The sequence below is a fragment of the Alligator mississippiensis genome, chromosome 4 (genome assembly GCF_030867095.1).
Source record: "Alligator mississippiensis isolate rAllMis1 chromosome 4, rAllMis1, whole genome shotgun sequence".
Classification (NCBI taxonomy): domain Eukaryota; kingdom Metazoa; phylum Chordata; order Crocodylia; family Alligatoridae; genus Alligator; species Alligator mississippiensis.
The window spans coordinates 158,509,979-158,530,658 of record NC_081827.1 but is presented as its reverse complement, the minus strand read 5'-3'; the positions used below and the strand labels follow the sequence as shown (position 1 = coordinate 158,530,658).

General features: G+C 42.0%; 1 protein-coding gene across 1 annotated transcript in view; it reads right to left on the bottom strand.

Annotated features, from left to right (window-relative positions):
* Positions 1–2,187: 2,187 nt before the first annotated feature.
* DCAF7 (DDB1 and CUL4 associated factor 7) overlaps positions 2,188–20,680 on the bottom strand; it is a 45,723-nt gene continuing 27,230 nt past the window's right edge. The window contains exons 4-7 of the mRNA XM_006271570.4: positions 17,386–17,504; positions 14,796–15,005; positions 12,586–12,703; positions 2,188–9,531 (exon numbers count right to left, since the gene is read on the bottom strand). Of these exons, the coding sequence (XP_006271632.1) occupies positions 9,359–9,531; positions 12,586–12,703; positions 14,796–15,005; positions 17,386–17,504 (620 nt within the window). The 3' untranslated portion in view covers positions 2,188–9,358. The remainder of the gene's footprint in view (positions 9,532–12,585; positions 12,704–14,795; positions 15,006–17,385; positions 17,505–20,680) is intronic.

Below are 20,680 nucleotides of genomic sequence, written 5' to 3'. Positions count from 1 at the left end.
TAAGGAAGTATTAATGCATTGAACCTATTCTTTCTGGTCACCTTTTTATTTTTAATATACTTAAGAACTACTGTACTAGATACCACTGTCAAACCTCATTTTTAGTGATAACTTTTCTTCCTCTTCCCATCTCTCCTGCTTTTTCAAATCACAATCATTTGTCAACTCTGAAGAAAACATTGACTTTACAAGCTGAATGTACAAATGCAGATATCTATTCCCTCTACAGCTGTGGAGGCTGCTACTGCTACCATGAGCTGGTTTAACACTTCAAAGTGCCAGTGACTTCTTCTAATTCAGTTGCCCGACTTAAGGCTTTCAGCTAATATATCCTGCTTGAATGTATTTTTAATTAAAAATGATTAAGTCAAATCCTCAGTATAGATTTATTTAGAGTGAAGTTGTAGCTGTGATGGTCCAGAAATTGAGAGGGGCATGGATTTCTTAGGGCTTGTCTAACTCCATCCCAACTATGCAGTTGATCCAGTAAGACACATTCTAAGAAATCCTTGCCTTTCATACAGGTTTTATTTCACGCTACTCTGGTTGGTTAAAAATGAATATTTATCCAACCTTATGCTGAATGATAGAACAGGCTTTGCAACTTCACCTTGCTATTCTAATCAATTGTTGGTAGGTCAGTCTCAAAGGTAATGGCCCAGGTTTCTGAAGATTCTTGCTCTTGCTAACAAGGTGTTGGGCAGTTGGGAAACATTTCCATGGGGATGTAGTAACTTTCCTAAAGCAAGAGTTGCAGAATCACATTTCTTTAAATTATTTGGTAGAGGCAAAAAGCCAATTGCAGTATTTTCTTTTATATACTGATTACTGGAACCAATAGTCCATTTTTAGATATATAGTGAAAGCTGTGTTAACCAGCATACTCTATTAAATGGAATTTCCGGTATCCCCCAGTACAAATCCTCACTTTAGCAAACAGAATCTTTGCTAAGTCTATCTGGCATGAACATCAAGTATTTCTGTTGTTTACGTTAGTGACACTGCTGCTAGAGGAGCTGCTGGGAACCCTTCTAGTTGATATCCACATAGGTGGAGGGAGAAAAGTTGGTTGTTTTTTTGGGGGAGTGGGGGGTGGGGGGAGCTGAGCGCATGTCCACCCCCCCACCCCACCTGGCAGGTAAGTCCACAGGGGAAGGGGCAGGGGGAGGGGAAAGGGATCTGTGCAGGGCAGGGTGGGCTGCCGCTGTAGGCTGGGGCCAGTATAACTCTCAGATAACCAGCGCCCTCTTACCCCACTCATACCAGATAACAAAGCTTTTACTGTATAATCAATTATACCCAAAAGCATCTCTTTCCCATATGGTCACAAAATTTTGAATTTCCACCCCCAAAGCTGAAGGAAATAAAGAGTTCCAAAAACAGGTCCTGGGACAATACAGTTTACTGAACTGGAACAATGAAACTGCAGCTAATTAATATCTGCTTAGCACTCAGTATTGAATGTTAGTATATACCTATTTTTACTGAGACCCAATGAGACAGAGGGCGCCTCTATTTTAGTCACTAATTGATCTCTACTCCAGTAAGTGATTGAATTTTAGGATGCAGCATGGTTCTTCAGAGATGAATAGCAATACAGGGGTTGAACTATGTATAGAGCTTTTTGCAATTTCATTGTTACCTGATTTTACTTTACATTTTACATTTGAAAAGAACCTCAGGGACAGATACATTTGTGTTAAAAAAAATCTAACTCTCCCCTTTATTTTGATACCTACAGAGAGCTGTTGAATTATCTGGTTACTATTTATTGAAGTACCTCAATAAAATTTGAACAACAGCAGAATGCAAAGGAAAAAAACACAGGTAGTGTTATTTTTTATTTTAAGAAAAAAGTTACTTGAAATTAAAGTGTTTAACTACATTACTTTAACCAGTCAGTTAAGTGCTTTCACAACCAGGCTCTACTAACTAATGCTGTTGGGGTACAGTTTTGGTAATTTGTGTTAAAAGCCAATTTAGTTAGGTATAGTCTGGGAATAGGTACATTGAAATGGAGTTTATCAGCACATTTCACTATCCTAGGAGGTCAGCAAAAAGATAAGCCAATAAGCTTTTTCTTGCCACATCACTGAAGTCAAAACAAGACATGAAACAAAACGAATGTGTTTTAAATAGTTCTCTGTGCCCCTGTATCAGCTTAACTCACCACACAGTGAACTGCAGTCAATCTACAAATGTTTCATTTTTATTACAAAGTATGAAAAGCAGAAAATACTGTACCTAATACACAGGAGGCTGAAACTTAGAAAGAAAGGTTAAAAAATTTGAATAAAACTACACAGGAAGCAGAAAATAGTATAAAGGATGCAACATTCCACTTTCAAGCGGTTTCAAAAAGTCACCTAAAAATTTACAGTTTCAACAAAACGGTTCCATGGCTTGGGTGTTAAAATGCATTTAACAAAACCTTTTATATTGTTTTTTTCATAAACTAATTAAGGAATACTCAGACATTGCAGTTACCCATCGCAACATGTCAGTGTCTGTTGGATAATGGGATGCTAAGAATCCTCTAGTAGAATATCATAGCAAAGTTGCAAAAACTCAAACAATACAGAAGGGATGGTGGTGGAGGGGGAGAAACCATGTTAACACCCTACACTATGAAGGACAGACATTAAATTGCTATTGCTTTAACATTTTAGTGAGAATAAGAAATCTGGGATTTCATATGTATGCTTGTACAATCATGCTACAAAGATCACACTTTCAGGAAGTTATTACAACAGATCTTAAATGGGAACAGCAGAAGGGAATACACATAAAAGTAAATATCTACTTGACTATTGGTAGTAAAAAAGAAAAAGAAAAAGAAAAAAGCTTCGGCGCAACAGATTATTACATTGTACACTGCTAGCAACCCAAACTAAAAAGGTTCTTATTTAAATAGTAGATACAATTAATATTCACCAGGTTGTCAAAAAGCAACACACATTGCTTCACAGCTGTACAACTGAATGACAGAATCCTTTCCCCTTTTGTTTGGCAGCTCCTTCACTTATGTCTCTTGCCTAGAAGAGACATGAGCATTTCATAAAACAGGAAATCAAATTTGAAGGGATGCTGACTTGTGTGGATGAATGAGAGATGGAACCAGGGCTTAGAGCAGCATGGCTGCCGAATCTTGCAATTACCAGAAAGATGAATTTAACTCTGCAGTTTATTAGCTCCTCTGAAGAGGATCAAGCACTTCAGAGCCTGAACAAGTCATTTTTCCTCACTGGCAAGGTGAGAAAATTAGATTGATGCTGGATATCTGTGACCACCAAAAGAGGTAATTTGAGATGCTCAGCAAACTGAAGAATGTTCTTTGAAGAAGTCAAGACAGTATTGTATATGTTTCTCTTAGAACTACACTCTACCTTGAATCGCCAGACAAGCAACTGGTGACTGGAGCACATTTTTATCTCACCAATGCTAAAATACCTGTAAGGTGCTGATCAAAAGCTTGAGACTTAACTCTGATAGCACAGGCAAGGGCACTGTAAATTCCATTTGGTACAGTTGCCAATGTCACATGTCTCCGACTTACAGGTGCCTTCTCGATGGGTACTGACATTTAGTTACATCTTCCCATAAATCAGCTTTTTTCTGCATGGAAGTGCTATATCATAAAACCTTGTTAGCTTCTGCAGAAAATAATAAGTAAGACCCCTCTCTTTCCCACCCCCTATCTAGAGCCAGTTTTCCTCCTGCCCATTCAGAATGAGATTTTAGATACTTCATTTCCTAAAGGCCATTGCACAGACCAACATTAAAAGCCTAGGCTAGAATGTGAATCATTGACCTTGCAGTGAAAAAGTGGGCAGTCAAACATCCAAACTGCTTGTTGACTGGATAATGTTCCGCTTGGGTTTGTGATAACAACCATTTTCTTTGGTGGTAGTGGATGATTAACCCTCTCCAGGATTTTGATGGAAGTGTAACAGTTTTGCAGCTGTCTGTATTTGTACAGTTAGCTGAAACTCGCTGTACATTTATCTATTTCAGTATGAACAGCAGTCAGACAGCACCAGGGAATTCAGGGATAAGTTAAGGACCTTTGAATTATGTGGGAAGGTGCAGATAGCTGCATCTGTTTTTTCTACCTCACAGCTGGTGTCTGTGGTCTGCTTATTCATTTACATCACATACTGAGACATTTCCCCAGCCACTGCCAACAGACAATTTGAAAGGGCACCTAATTACATAGCCCTTAAAGATTAGGTAATAATAGATGATCAAATGAAACAGAAAGGAGTTCTATTTGGGTGACAAGCAATGTTAAGTGCCTGAGAGTTCTCTACTGTTATCTGAACAAAGCCTCCTAGTTTGAAGCCTTAATAATATTTTCAAGTGCTCACAGTTTTATCCTTCAGCAGGGCAGGTAGTTCTGACATGAAAAGGATTACATAACTATATACTAAAAAATTCCATCTTGCAATGTCAGGAACACTTATTTTAAACGAGACAAATTTCAGAGGTATAAAATCCTGCCTTAAAAGACTAGGGCAGAAAGAGGTTCATTCTTTCCTAACCCTACCAAAATATACCTACTAAAGTGCCATCTAGAGCAGCTTAACAGTCATGCTCAGATTCCTGAACTTAAATTTTAAAAACAAGCCTCCTCCTATACAGGAGGTTGTTTCAGTCTCAGGTCAGAAAAGATTCATCCTGTCAGTAGATTTATTATGATTGCTGACCATCATCATCCACTTTTAAGTGGCTTATTTTAAGACCTCTTATAGTGTCAGTCACCTTTCATCCTGTACTTTGTGACCACTAAAGTACTAGAGATTGTCAAAGCACTTAAGTTCTCGCCTAGTAAATCTTTGCATGTGGCAGGACAAATCTGGTAGCAGTGACTTATCATAGGCTGGTTTAATTCAGTAGTATACAAAAGTTATTGTTTTAATGCACTGTTTTATTATCCAACGTTTAGGTTCTCAAATCACTGCCCACTTCATCTTGCTAAAATACAGGTCATATCTTTGGGTTGTGAGCCCAAACATGCTAGTAAACAAGTTGCTCAAATAATAGTTGGAATCTAGAATAGCTTGGTTCAAAAAATTAATCCAAATGCCTGGAATAATCAGTAGGAGAAATGATCCAAAACTAGTGAAGTTAGTGCCCTAAAATCTTGTTTATGTCACATTACACCATCTGCTTTTGTGATAACATCACTGATGTTAGGACCCTTCCCAAGAGTTCTCCTCCCCTCCCTTCCGGGGCAAAATACTTTGAAAGCAGTTTCTCTGCATGATCTCTAAAGCATTTAGAACCACTATCAAAATCAGTCACCTTACCAGTGGTTTTCACAAGCCTTGGAAGAAAAAACAAACAAACCCAGAGACATGAAAGTGTAAGATGGGCTGAAATATTTAAATGCAGCAGTATTTGCAGTGTTTCCACCTCTAACTGAAATATTCAGTTGGCAGGATATGCTGAGCTGTTTCTTTGGTCAATAATCCTCAGCATTTTACAGCTTTCAGAGGTGTGTCTTATGTTTGAAACGAACATGAACCACTGAGGAACACATTGCTTCTGCTAGAGTAGCACTGCAAAGGGCACTGAAGCCTCTCATACTCTTACCTTCTTAAATAAAATGCCCTTTGTATGAGCCCTTACCTAGATAGGTTTGCCTAGTTTTCAGGTAATGCTCATTACATTGCTAAAGTGACTATTTAAGAAATTAATTTAAATAGTATCTCTCACTTCTAAGGACCGGCATCTGACATGGGGAACAGCAGTAGGACATGGCCCAATTAAGGTAATGAACCATAGATCTAGAAGCTAGTCCAATCAATAAACAGGCAATTGCAGCAAGAATACAGGTCATATTACACACCCACTAAAGTTGACAAGAGTGCTTCCCTCGTCTTCAATGGAATTTGGATCAGGAGCCTCACCTCTATAGAGAAATCCAAACCAGTACTAACAAGCAAGCTGTGAGAAGAGGGATCCCAAGCTGGATCCCTTCAAAGTACACATAATCAAACAGTTTTTACTAGCAGTGGAAGTATTCTCATTATTCAGACCGTGGTTTGTTTTCACATGCTCTAACATTCTCAGTTCTCAATGGAGATGAAATATTTAGCCTGGTGGGGTTTACACTGTTGGAAAAAATTCTCACTCAATATAGTCAAAGGGCTCTATTTTACTTTTAAACTGCAAATGTATGTGTGTGCGTGTGCACGCACACACAAAACTCATCAGGTAAATACTTTTTCACAGAATTTGTCCTTCATGACCAAGGTTCAATTAAACTGGATAAAAGATATTTGGAGGGGAAAAAGCACTTGGCTACTACAGTAACAGGCATGTTACATCTTCACAAAAAGAGATGATTAGTGTATTCTACTAAGCATCTGCCCAATAAAGCTGATCTTGGGCAGGGAAATTACACAAATTCCATGCCTGTCTGGGGTAGGGCTAAACTGTAGGGAAGATTAAACTGTTCATCAAAACACTTGTCAAGGACAAGGAAAATGAACTGAGTAAGGAAGACAAAGTTGTTAAAAATCATGGTATCTACCATTTCATGTATTCTGCAGATACTGAATTTTCAACTAAAAACAGATCAATTCATTTCTTTCTTCTGAAGATAGCAGTTGCAAGTGATGCGCAGCTGCACCCTGCATTTGGCCATGGGGAATGATTTTTAACAAAGCAGCTTTCACCCCATACCATTTACCTTAAGAGAACAAAACATCAAAGCCTAAATGGGACTATGTAAAATTACACATGTTTTTTTCTGTTCTATCCTTTACAAAGTTAAATGCAAAGCTTGATTTGCAGCAGTAAGTATATATATTTAAAATCTGCATCAAGTCAGAAAATGAGTTATGCTTCTCTCAATCACCAAGTGTGTCAAATGCTTGTATTTTAGATGCGTTTTTAAATGTAGTATTGTTACATGTATATCTACATTTAAGCAATGTGCACAATAAGTCAATTAATATTGCTATAAGCATAAAACTTTTACCTTGGAGCTTAGCATATGCAATTTCTAACTTTAAGGTGCAGTTCTTCTCTGAAAAGTGATAATTCAGTTGTGTAGTTCCACATTTATTGCATTTTCAATGACTTTTAGAGCACGTCTGTTCAGTCTACATGCAAGTCTCAAGTTATCTTACTGGTTACCATACCAACAACTTAGTCTGACAATCAAACAGTACTCTTTCTGCTCACCCAAAGAGTTAACATTTGGAACATAGTGAATCAGACAATGCAAGAGGTAGAACAGAGTACAACTTCTCAGCAATGTGTTAGCTCAATATTTCTAATAGGAGGAAAAATATCTAATTAATAGTGAAAGGTGATCAAATTAGTAAGATGGTGCTTTTTTTACTACAGCATTTTTTTTTTAAAAAGGTCACCTGTAAAAATTGTTTACCCAGTGGTGCAGTAACTTCAAAGATAAAGATTTTGCCTCACCTATTTGTTTTCCTCCGTGTTTGACAGTATGGTCCATTTCACTATAAACAGTTTTCCATTTCTGACTGGGTGCAACAGGGACACAGCATTTAAAACAGAATGTAGTGGTTGTAAATACTGCAAAGAAAGCTAAGGTGGGGGGAGGAGGTGGAGGGAGAGAGACGCATGTACCCGAAAACAAACTTTTCTTAAACCGGTGACATTAAAATTCAACTGTGATCTGGGAATTCTGCATTTGGTTTTTGGACTAACTCATGGTAATGAGCGGATCCTGACAACTAACTTCAGAGCCCTGTGTTACAGTAAAAAGGTGACTACAAAGTCTTGCATTCTGTTGTCACGTTTTCTTTGGAAGGGTACTGTAGATCATTCATCTGAACAGAACAGTCACATTATCCACCATGTTAAGATTAAGTTTTCTAACCACTGCAACTTTAAATCAGAAAGCAATGTTACAAAACAACCTACCAAGGCCCCCTTTTTTCTTTCTACTATTAAAAAACCCCTCCAAAATTGAAGGGTTCTACTTACAAAAGTTGCAATACCTGAAAGATGCAACTAGAACCAGAACACAGGATCCATTTGAGAGACTATATACAGCTTCTTTCATTTTAGATCCACCTTGTATGTTGCTTTAGGGAACTACTTCTGCTATAGGGACAACTTCCATTTTGATCGTAGACCAGCTGTTCTGACTTCTCATTCATCCAACAAGATTTGGGCAGACAATGCAAATATATTGAGGGGCAAAAAAAAAAAAAAAAAAAAAAAAAAAAAAAAAGTTAGCTCCTTATTCCTTCACGTTCAAGACCTTCCAGAAAAACAGGCCAAATGCAGAAAAATTCCCAGTTAAAAAGGTTAAGTATAGAATTTTTGCTTAGGTTATAGTTTTCAACCAAGCAAGGTAGAAAGTGTGAAGCCATTTTTTCTTTTGGTTCAGTCAGGAAATTTTCTAGGGGAAATTGTTCCACTGTAATGGATTTTGAATTGACATGTTCAAAGTTGCACGTTTTCCAGAAATCATTTACCTCAAAATGAGTAGTCACGCAAGAATCTTCTCTTTTTGAAATGCTGATCCCCATTCAGTTAGGCAATACAGCTGTGGGAAAGCCACAGTAATTCTGTTAACATTTTAATGTAAGGCCTACCATAGTAACAACTGCCTCTAGCATCAGAGGAATCAGAAGACAGTTGTGCAATACATTTGTATTTCACAGCACCAGGTGATTCTGGCCAGGTATAAAGAGCCAAGGCAACAGTTAATACTGGCAGGGCTTTACTGCCAGGGAATCAACAGTGATGCTCATGACTTACCTCTATGAACAGATCCTGCTTTGGGCAAATGGAAATTGATCGCATATCAAAAATAACTGGAGAGAAGAGCCTCACCTCACCTCACTCAATAGAAACTTAGCTCAAGATATATAAAAAACAAACACAGAAATGTTTAAACAGTTTAGAGACAGCAATAGCAGGAATGATTAGAGATTCCTGCAGGGATGTTGGTTAATATCAGTGTCTTTCTTCCAACTAGTTTTGCACTTACATTTCTCAAACTAGCTGGATGTGCTGCCTCAGCTGGTTGACAAACACACAAACATATGCAGTAACTTAAAGCCCATAATGTTCATTAACACAGTCGACAAACAAATATACAGAACTTTTAAATTGAAAAATTATTAAAACCAGAACCCAGAAGGGTCCAAGAGGCTTGTCACGTCCCTGCTTTTTTATTTATTTTTTTTTTTTTTTTAGTCTTTTTGGGACCGCAGACACCTGCCATCAATTCTTGTAACAGTTTCTTGGAACAGTAGATGCAAAGCAACAAAAAGATACTGGCCACTGAATCTCGTTTGTTCTTACGTTAGAAGGGGGAAAATTATACAGCCGTGCCTTGCTTTGGCATGGCCCAATAATGTTACACTCTCAAGATCTCCAGACAGTTGTTGTAGCAGATAGCTATCCAGTCCGGCTGAGTTGATGCCCACTGTACATTGTTGATTTCTCCTTCTGCTGTATAGGCCAGGATAGGATCCTCAATGGCCCGAGGCATTTGCTGAATATCCCAGATGAGAGCCTGATGGTCATCAGCTACAAACAAGTAAGAAAATCAGAATTAGAATTAATACCTCCGAGTTGGGTACTAACTTCTTTATATGGCTACTTAAAGGGGTGGGGGCCATATTCTCAAACAAACAAACTAAAAAAACCCAGACTCAGACAATGTATAAGATGAATCAGGTAGTCCACATGATAACAGGCTAGGTCACTTCAACTATTCAAGAGATGAGTCTCTTTCAGAGAGACCATCTCATTACAGCCTATCACACCAAGGGTGGGCAATTATTTGGGCTATTTCATAGATTTCACAGACATTAGGGCTAGAAAGGCTCTTGGAAGATCATCAAGTCCAGCTCCCTGCCCCAGGGGCAGGAAGCCAGCTAAGGTCAAAGGACCCCAGCAAGATAAACATCCAAATGTTTCTTAAAGGAGTCCAGAGCAGGTGCTTCCACTACCTCTGGAGGCAGTCTATTCCAGGCCTTTGGGGCTCGGACAGTAAAGAAGTTTTTTGGTTTTTTTTTTTATGTCCAGCCTGAAACAGTCTTGGAGGAGTTTGTGACCGTTTGACCTTGTCGTCCCTTGGGGCGCTCTGGTGAACAGACGTTCCCCCAGATCCTGATGTACCCCCCTTATGTACTTATAGGCAGCTACCAGGTCCCCCTGAGCCTGTGCTTTTCCAGGCTTAAGAGTTCCATGGCTCTCAGCCTCTCATCATAGGGCCTATTCTCCTGCCCTCTGATCACGCGCGTGGCTCTCCTCTGGACTCTCTCAAGCTTTTCCACATCCTTTTTAAATTGTGGAGCCCAGAATCGGATGCAGTACTCCAGCTATGGCCTCACCAAGGCCGAGTACAGTGAGAGGGTGACATCCTGGGATTTGCTTGAGAAGCATCTATAGATGCAAGCCAGAGTTTTGCTCACTTTACCAGCTGAGACATCCCATTGGTGGCTCATATTCATCTTGTGGGCCACTTAAGGAGTTCTGGTGAGCTGCTGAAAGCCAGGTCAGTCAGAATCCCCCTCCCCACCATGACTACAGCTCAGACTTCTTAAATGGTTCTGTTTTGGGGCCCAGCCCTGCACTGTCATCACCAGGCAATCCCTGCTCCAGCCCCGGGGTCTCCATAGACAGACCTGTGTGGCCAGGGCATGCTCAGTTGGGTGGATGGAATGGGGCCGTGGGTGGGCAGCAAGCAACATTTGGGAGCAGGGTGGGATCATGGAGTGGGATCAAAGGGCAGCGACAGCGCAGGGCCAGGGCCCAGGGCAGAGCCATAATCTGTTCCCTGCACGCCCTGGCCTGTGGAACCAGTGCCCATACACAGGGATGTGCAGGCAGCAGATCATAGCTCTCCCTTAGGCCTCAGTCCTGCACTGTCACTGCCCTGCGATCTGGCCCCAGCCTTGGCTCTTCCTTGCTCCCAGATGCTGCTCTCCGATTGCCCACGGCCCCATCCCATTTGCCCAACTGAGCATACCCTGCCTGTGTGGGTCCCAAGCCGGTCTCCATGGAGATACCACCCACCCACTCCATCTAGCACCCCTGGCAGCATGGGGCAGACAGGGTGGGGTGCTAGTGGTGGCAGTGACAGTGGCAATGGCAGCTGCCAGGACTGCCATGAAGTGAAGCCCAGCTACCATGCTGCCCCAGCCCCACTGCTCTGCCCAGGGGTGGTGGGACCAGCCACATGCACCATGGCCAGGGCTGCCCTCGGTCAGGTAGGACCACGGGACCTACTACAGGCTGTATACAATCCCTTGGCAGGCTGGACCCTGCCCACAAGCTTTTTTTTTTTTTTTTAAAATGCATCCCTGTGTTACACATTATCTTACAAACTCATTACCACGTTTACCATAGCAGCCAAAGGAAAGCGTGGAAGACTTAGTAAACATTAGGTTAGGTGAAACACTAAACGTAATGGAGGGAACAATCTTGCGTTGACTAAGTGGATGGTTCAGATGTGACTTAGCTGATCTTTCTGATCTCTCAGATCATTTTACATTTTCCGTTCCATGAGACTAGTTTCTGGACTTGGGTGCAGTTAATAGTAACTTCATTAGGTGTACCCCTCACACATCACCAAACCTAAGACACAGCCTAAGGCAGTGAAGCTCAACCTTTTAGAGTAGTAAGTAGGTTGGGTGCTGGCAACCAGGCTGCATCATGGACCACTACTCCTTTGGTGGAGAGGTGGGGGGAGGGGGGCAGAAAAAGGGAGAGCTGGACAATGACCTTCTTCTCTTATATCAGAGGGACTGGAGGGAGACAGAAAGTGATCTTCTCTCTAGTAAACACTGCCTGTCTAGGGAAAAGGGGAAGGAGAGAGAACAGGGAGGGCTGAGGGCGATCAGTGATACTGTGCAGGGCAGGGGATGCACTGGGTTAAGCTGCTAGCTGATGATCTCCCATATTACAGGTTGCATAACATCACTTTTGAAGACAGATCTGGCCTGTGGGCCAAAGGGTGAGCACCATTGGTTTGAAGGGTTTTAACAAAGTACTGAACCTTTCTACCTTGTATGCAAATGGCATACTGTATCTTCCAAAAAACAGCCTCCCAAGATGTTCAGCATGTAGCAGTGCTTAATTTTTCCCAAATTAAGAATGCAGACATGATACACCATTAGCAAAGTCTTTAATCGTAAGGAGAAGACGACCTTTTAAAATAATCTGTGTAGCTGTTACGCTTTAAAAAGCATTCTCTACCAAACTGCTCCAACATTCCCAAATTCAGAGAGAAGCCAACTCCTTTATGGTTCAGACAATTTAGAAGCAAATTCTTAAACTGAGAACCCAGTGCCCAAACTGCTTATGATGAAGTGGTTTCAGAGTCTTTCCCAGAATTTTAGAAAGTGTATGTAATTTGGGGGACTGGGGGAACAGGACAGCACAGGGGAAGCACCTGCAAACACCTGGAAATGTTAGGGGTCCTGGTTTTTTTCCTTCTTCCTTAAAATCCTGGAGATATTAATCCTAATGGAAAGGACAGTAAGACTCTGCAAGAGGGTCTCACATTTAAACAGCTCCAGTGTAGAGAAGGATCAGAGACAGAGGAACAAAGAACAAACCTCTCCCCATACTTACCTGCCGTACAGATATGGCAGGAAGAGTGAGGTGCCCAAGCAATTCCATTCACACATGCTCTGTGGTTGTTTAGCCTGGCAACAGGAGTGCAGGGAACTCTGACATCAAGAATCACCACCTTCAGAAACAAAAAGTTTTTCTTCAGGAAAGAAGTGAACACTTTCAGACATTTTGGCAAACAGCTGTAAATACAGTCCTATCTCCAAAGACATGTACGAATAAAAAGAAACACTTTTAAAAGCATATGCTTTTCCTGGTCTCCTGCAAAGAGTCAGAACTTACATTAAATAGAGACCTTGTAAAATAGGTAACAGAGTAAATTACAAAGTTACAATTTCAGAGGGATACAGTTGGTGTCAAGGCATGAAATAAAACTACAGTGCTTTTTTCTGTTATTAGACTTGGATGAACTAAAACCTACCTTAAGTTTCTATATAAAATGCTATCAGCTGAGAGGCTTAAGAACTACCTAGGGACTTTTCAGATCTTCAGGCCGGTAGCATCCCAAAACCTTTACTCCTCTACATCTAGGGGGTTGGATTAGACAAACTCCTGAGGTCCTTTACAACCCTCATTTTATACAATCCTATTAAAGTCAATGGAACAATCCATAGCCCTCATCACTATTGCTGTGTATTACATATGCACATAATAGTCAGACACATGAAATCAAATTTGCCTTAACAAAAGAGCAAGGGAGTACAGTAAATGAGAACAGTGATTTTTTTCTCTCAACTGGTTTAATGTTAGAACATTGAAAAGTTCTATAGGACAAAAAAAATCTTGCCAAATGTTTCAGCACGCTCAACTAAGAAAAAAAGTCTTGTCTACAGTCCTATCTCTGTGCAAAAGGGTGCTTGGTGCTCCTGTCACTAAGAGAAGAGGCTGCTTGGAAAGCAGCCTTCAGGTGTGGCAGGAGCCTATTAGGGAGTTAGCAGACAGGAAGGGTACTGGGCTTGAGGCATACAAGTCTAGGGCCTGAGTTAGTCAGGAGCCAGAGAGAGAGAAAGGGGATCTTGGCAGTAGCCCTGGAACAGAGATCCTACTATAGCATCTAAACTGGGGTAAGCTCTGGGGGTTTGGGGAAGGGACTAAGGGGAGGTAAGGAGGTCCCAGCTGGCCCAGAAAGAGAGGGGCCAGAAGGAAAATGGGGCCTGAGGCCCAGAGGTCTGTAGCCCAGGAGGGGCGGTTGATAGCAGGGCCTGGGAGCCTGAAGGTCTCACTGGCCCAGAAGCAGGGGCTAGGGCCTGGGAGGGGCCAAAGTTCAAGGACCACTGCTGGAGACTGTTGGGGTCACAGGCTTGGAGATCTCAACTGGCTTAGGAGTGGGGCCCAAAGCTAGAGCAGGGGTGGGAAAAATACGGCACATGGGCTGGATCCAGCCTGTGAAGGGACTTTTTCTGAACCGTGGCAGATCCCTCAGTCCCTCTGGGCCCAGGCACCATCCACCCTTGGTGCATCCCGCCACACCCTGGGCATGCAGTAGGGCTGGGGTAGCTCTGCAGCTGGACTGCCTTTGTATGCTGCCTAGCTGGTGATGGCTCCTTCTGGCTACCACTGCTGCCATGGGCCCAGCCCTGTGATGCTGGCAGAGACCCACACACACAGCCCCGACCCCAGCCTACCCTGTGAGTAGGGTCAGAAATCTGGAGCACCAAAAGCAGTGGTTGCCAGCAGAGCTAAGAGCCCAAAAGTCTCACCTGGTCCAGAACTGGGGCCAGGGTCTAGGGAGACCAAAGGTCAGGGACCACAGCCAGAGACTGAGGGGATCAAGGAGCCCCTAGCCCAGGAAGGACACATGTTAGCACGTTATCTGCAAGGCGTAGGAGCGGGCACTGAGGAGGATGAAGCCCATGTAATTAGCCCTTAAGGCAATGACCATGGGCACCTGTGGTCATAGGCGTAAGACCAGGCTTGGGAAGCCCTGGGACAATGTCCCTTTCCTCAGAAGTTAACAACATCAAGGCATGGCAGGTAAATAAGTAAAAAGGAGAGTGCTCAAAGGGAGCCAGGTTAGCAAGGGCTGAGTGGCCACCGGGGGTACATCACAACCATCCCTGGGACAAGCATTTACTACAACCAGACACCCAATCTTAAGCATTTATATTGGGTATTCTCCTTCAAAAAACTAAGCCTGATAATCAAGCGTTGACTGAATAATCTGAAAAAGAAAAATACCAAATTCAACAAGAATAGAACCAGTGATTTACCTCCATGCCATCCATGGCCATTGTAGCAAGGTAATTAGGATCCTGCTTGTTCCAGCAAAGGCGTAACAATGGATGGTGCTGCGGGTCCTCATAGATAATGGTGCTATGTTCCAGATGACGGAGGTCAAACATCCGCACGGAACCATCAGCACCAACTGAAGCAAACATATCTCTCCCCCCACCTGCACGGCTAAATGCAATGTCATACACCTGCACAATAAAAGAGGAGGAAACGATTTCATTGTTTTTAGACAAGTTTTGCTTTCCATTTCTCCACTATCAAAGAATGACCCATTAATCTTTTAATCCATAACAGTAAGAGTATTACTCATGCCAATTCAAGAACATTATGTCAAAGTAGCACTTGCTCTGCTCTGTAGGTAGTATGAGATGGGAATACTAGTCACACAGATGCAGAGGCTTTTTCAGCCTTTACTGAAATATAACCAGGCCCTTTCCACTCTAATATATCACCATTACATAAATATAACCCTTGCAGCTGAATGACATATTTTAATGGTTGCCTCCATAAATACAAGACTTTGGGCTACAATCCAACATAGTCTCAGTTTACTACATGATGTGCCCTATATCTGGAAAATGGACCAAGAGAGCTTTTCCATCTCATGTATCATTAATAAATATTTATTATGTAAAACATTTGTTTCTACTAGGGAATTTGCTGTGAATAATAAGAAATACCACAGATACCATGATATGGTAAATATTTAGTACAGAAGTGCTCACAGACTTGAGATTTAGTGAGATGTAAAAAACTATGTGATCTAGCCTGTTCCCTAAATCAAAATATATTCCTGGGGAGAACAACTTCGATGTACATACATTTTAAAATATTTCCCAACATTCAAGACTTTGAATGACATTATGACACCTCTGTATTTGGAGTAATTCATGGAGAAAATGAAGGAAAAGTATCACCTCAAAAAGTAGATTTACTGGAAAGCAAGAAAGCACACAATTGGACAAAGGGGAATAAGAAGTTTTGTTGAGGAGAGCCTGGGAATATGTGCATATGAAGAACTTTTTTGTTTGTGGATGCATACATAAACAAACAACTTAAACACACTTCAGAGTATGACTCAACAGATCGGTCTTGGATCTTGGTACTGTGTACCAATGGCTGGCATAGAAGCCAACATCACACACTTAGTTGTTCAAGAGAACTCTTTCAGGTGAACTATCTATAAGTTGTAAACAGGTAATTGGCTATAAACAGGAAATTGGTTATTTAATTTTCTCTGAAAGTCAGGCTCTTTTAAGTCTCTCCATATATAGAGGAGATATTGTAATCAGATTTTTACATTCAACTTGAAGCAGGGGAATTGGCACAAGTACAATGAAACGTATGTGGTTGAAACTTATACCAACAGGCTGTTAGCTAACGACCTCCTTTTCCCCCCCCCCTCCATTATCAGCCCATAATTACAGAGAGGTTGGTAAAGAGAATGATTAGCATAATCATTCTACACTTTTTTTCATTTTTAAAATGGAGAAATTATTTGTTTCCAAATTGTTGTATTTTTTAATATCTACCTTACCCAAATCTCCTTGTGTTCTAAGCTTCAACACTACAAGAGCTCTCAGAACTGTAGATTTATACAAATATACCCAATCCTCACATATTACAGTTAGATGCAGTATTTTTCAGGAAACATGTACTTATTAATCTTAATCTTTATAGAGATGAATTGGAGCAGGAAGGGATCAAAACTGGAAAAGCCAATTTAATTGTCCGAAAGCTTCCTGCCTATTTATTAGTCTTAATCTGAATGACTACAGAAGTCCTGCTGTTTCAGAAAATAAAAAGAGGCTGGTGGAAATACAGGCTTCAAGACTAAACTGCCAAAGACGCCAGTAATGCTCCCTGGAAAGTTAGGGGAAGTCCCAAGAAATTAAGAAAACTTTCCCCCTACTACATCAGAATGGTGCCTGTATACAACTCCACTCCCTTATGCAAAGAGCTAGCAGGAAAACATTTGGAAGAGACCAAAGATATTATTAACAAGCCCTTAACTTTAAAAACCTCTTCTGATGGACAGGGATTTTACATGCCTTAACTGCATGAGAAAGGATTTCAGGATCAGGCTAAGTGTAAAAAAAGAAAAGGAAGAAAGACTGCACTACAGGATTGTTTGGTTCCATAACTGTATTTTTAAGGTTTCTCATCTCAGGTTTCTTAGCATTAATCTTGAGAGGAAAAATTAGATGATGGTAAAAATTAAAACACACATTCTTAAACTTTTACTGCCTATAATTACTGATGCACTTTCAATTTTAACTACAGTTTAAAGTTTTGTCTGCATGTATTCTACAAGTCTAAACGGAATAAAACCAGTTTATTGTGAGGTGCCACTATATAAGATGACTAGCAGCAGACACACAAAACTGAGGTCATCAATAAGATAAATATCTCAATTTTAGACAAATGTGTCATGTGAAATGCAAGCATGTTTTCAGAAGAATCTAAGAACCTAAAAAAATAATCCCAAGGAAAATGCTGTCCGCTCTATGTCACTAACAGATGTAACAAAGGCAATAACAGGAATAAGAACAGAAAGAACAGTATCACCTCTTTGTCATGTGCAATAAGTTGGGTCTTGACATGGCCAGACACTAGATTTACTCTTCCCAAAACCTGCCCTGTTTCCAGACCCCAGATAGTACAGGTGGTGTCGATACTAGAGGTACCTAAAACAAAACAAAAAAAGTTACCATTGGTGTTAATATGTACATTACCATAACCTAGAAGACTAAGTGATTAGATAATATACTTGAGAGCTATTGATGCAAGTGTCATGATCAGGGATCCGGGTTTTCTGTCTCCTGTTTTTCCGTAAACTGCGGATTTTACCTTTTACTGGAGGCAAACAAGGATTTCTCATTTTACCAAAGAAAACCACAGATTTTGCAATTTTACAGTGAGCTCCCTGCTGGCTGGCAGAGATCCAGCCTGCAGGGAGCTTGGAGGGAGCAGGAGGAAGGCAGTGAGAGAGGGGACACCACGTGCATGTACATGTGCATGGCCCCAGGCAATCTGCAGAGCAATTCCAGCAGGTAAGTGGGGGAGCGGGAAAGAAGAGGGGGATTGAGGCCCCTGTAGGAAGGGAGGGAGGGAGCAAGCTGTACAGGGCTGGGGCTGCTGCCCAGCCCAGTGGGGCTTGGGGCCACAATTGTCAGCTCCAGGGCCCCAGTGGGGAGCAGGATGGGGCCGCAGGTAGCTCATTGGGGGGAGGGGGAGGACCAGCTCCTCGCTGTTGTGTGCACCTCCGAGGGGCAGGGGGACCCATGCCCCCCCGATCTGTATGTGAGGCAGGCGCAGGCTGCAGCTCCTGCCTTGCTTCCCTCTCCTGGGACCTCCACAGCCCAGCAGGCATGACACGGTGCAGCAGGGAACAGCAGGGCCGCATGGGGATCTCCTCACTGCTGTGACCTCTGCTCTGCCCTGGAGACGTGCCTCCTGCACATGCCGCTGCTTTGAGGAGTGACACCCCATGCCACTGCCCTCACTGCAGCCCTGTGTTCAGGAGGTGCGTCGCCAGGGCAGTGTGGCGGGAGCAGCAGCGAGCAGCTTCTCCCCATGTCTCCAACGTTCCCTGCTGTGTTGGGTCACACCCACTGGGCTGCAGAGGCCCTGGGGGAGGGAAGCAGGGTGAGAGGGAACAGCGTGGCTGAGCAGAGAAGTTGCTTGCTGCTGCGAGCTCTGCACTGCCCTGGTGATGCGCCTGCTGCTCACAGGGCTGCAGTGAGACCAGCGGCACAGGGTTGTGCCCCTCAAAGCAGTGGCACATGGAGGAGGTGCATCACCAGGGCACACAGAGAGCTCACAGCCGTGATCAGCTTCTCCGCATGGCTCTCCTGTTCCCTGCCATTCCAGGTCGTGCACACTGGGCTGCAGAAGCCCCAGGGGAGGGAAGCAGGGCAGGAACCTGAGCTTGCACGTGCCCTGTGTACAGTGTTGGGGGGCGTGGGTCCCCCCGTATCCCCCTGGGAGTGCGCGTGGTGGCAGGGAGCCGCTCTTCCCACCTCCAAACCTGCAGCAGGCGGTAGGGGGGAGTGGGGGCAGGGGGCTGCAGAACTGGGTCCATAACCCTGGCAGCTGGGGGCCCCTTCTGGCAGGGCTGGGGAAGCAGGGGCTGTGGGTAGGGAGGGAGTGAGAGGCATGAGCAGGGCCGGGGGGGGGGGGGGGGGGGGGGATATATCTTTTAATTTTAATCATGGATTTCGGGTTTTTTATTAGAGAATTTGTGATTTCTTAATCTGAGAAACTGCAATTTTTTTATCACGGAAAACCAGGATCCCTGGTCATGATCAATGGTTCAGCTGAAGGATATAAACATATGCAGGACAGATCCACTCTGCAGCCCATGATGTATTTAAGTGGCCCAAATGACAAGTTGTCCAAAAATGTCTAAATCTAGTTTACTGCCCATATAGGTGCTGAAACAGCCTTCCAAACCTGAAGAAAATATAAATTAATGTCATGTCTGTTTAAGCCTCGAGACAGCCTGAGACAATAACTCCAAGGGATAAATTCCATTGCCCCATATTAGAAATAGACAAGTGTCAGCTCAGAAAACCAAATGACAACACTGCAATACCAATGTTGGATGATCATTATAGCAGGCAACAGGATGACAGATGAGCCGATTTCAAGGAGTGAGGTTTGCTGTAGAGGAAATAGAGGCATAAGCTAATTCATACATAGAGAATTTTATTGCCCCTTTTGAGTCTTGTGCATCAGTGGCAGTCTTCATTACAGATGAAGTGGAATCCACTATCATGCAGGCATACCTTAGCCCACAGGTTATAACTGAGTACTAAAAATCTAGCCCACTTCTCCAATTAAATAATCCTGTTTGAACTCATGCTGCTGCTGCAGAATTTGAATGAAACATGGTAAAATGGCAACAGTATTTCCAGGAGGTACACATCCAGAAATGTGGGTTTTCTGGACAATTTTCCAACACCCTAAATAGAGTGTGACCTGATTTAGCATGTTTATTTGACTTATATTTAGTAAACAAAATACTAAAAAACTACCCCCATGTTAATTTTATGTCCCAATAGCCACAAGTATTTGAACTGAAATATTTGATTAGGAAAAAAAAATTAAATATAGCACACTTAATGTGGTTTAAATGTTATATTCAAGCAAATTCAAAGCTTTATGTGGAAAGAAGTAAACTTTTCTTAGATGATGTTGTTCCACCACTTCATTGTATTCTGTATATGGCTTGTACTCTTTCAGGACAGTTTTTACACATTATTAAATGTTTCTTCATTCTTGTTGCATTGTTAGCATACTCCTGCCCGCAATATTTACATCTACCGACTTTCTTCCTTGCTTCAGTGGCTTGAATTTTACTATGATGATGCCCCCTACTAGTTTTTTTTCTGATTAGGCATTATTATGACTACTTCAAACCAAAAACAGGAAAAAACTAACAGATCTTATGCAAACACTTTCAACTTCCGCAACTCAAGAAAAGAAATGAGACATTGCTCTGTGTGTTTGCTGAACTGGAAGTTAAACAAAAATTAATCACAGTTTTTGTTTTGGTTTTGCTTTTACTTGCGGTCTGAGATTAAATAAGAAATTTTAGCTTTGGTTTTGATTTGACCTGCACAGCCAATTAGGTGAATTCATTACTTGATTTTTGGTTTGGATTATTATGTGAGTATATTTACCCTCCTGTTTACACATCAATAAGACATATATGTACTTTCTCACACACTTCCTAGGGATAAATCACCTGAAAAACATTCATTAAAACTTTGAAACTGCCAAGCTTGCCGAATACTGTATTGGCATCCATTCATTGTTACTGATGAATTTTATGAAACAATTAATTTTTAGAAATGGA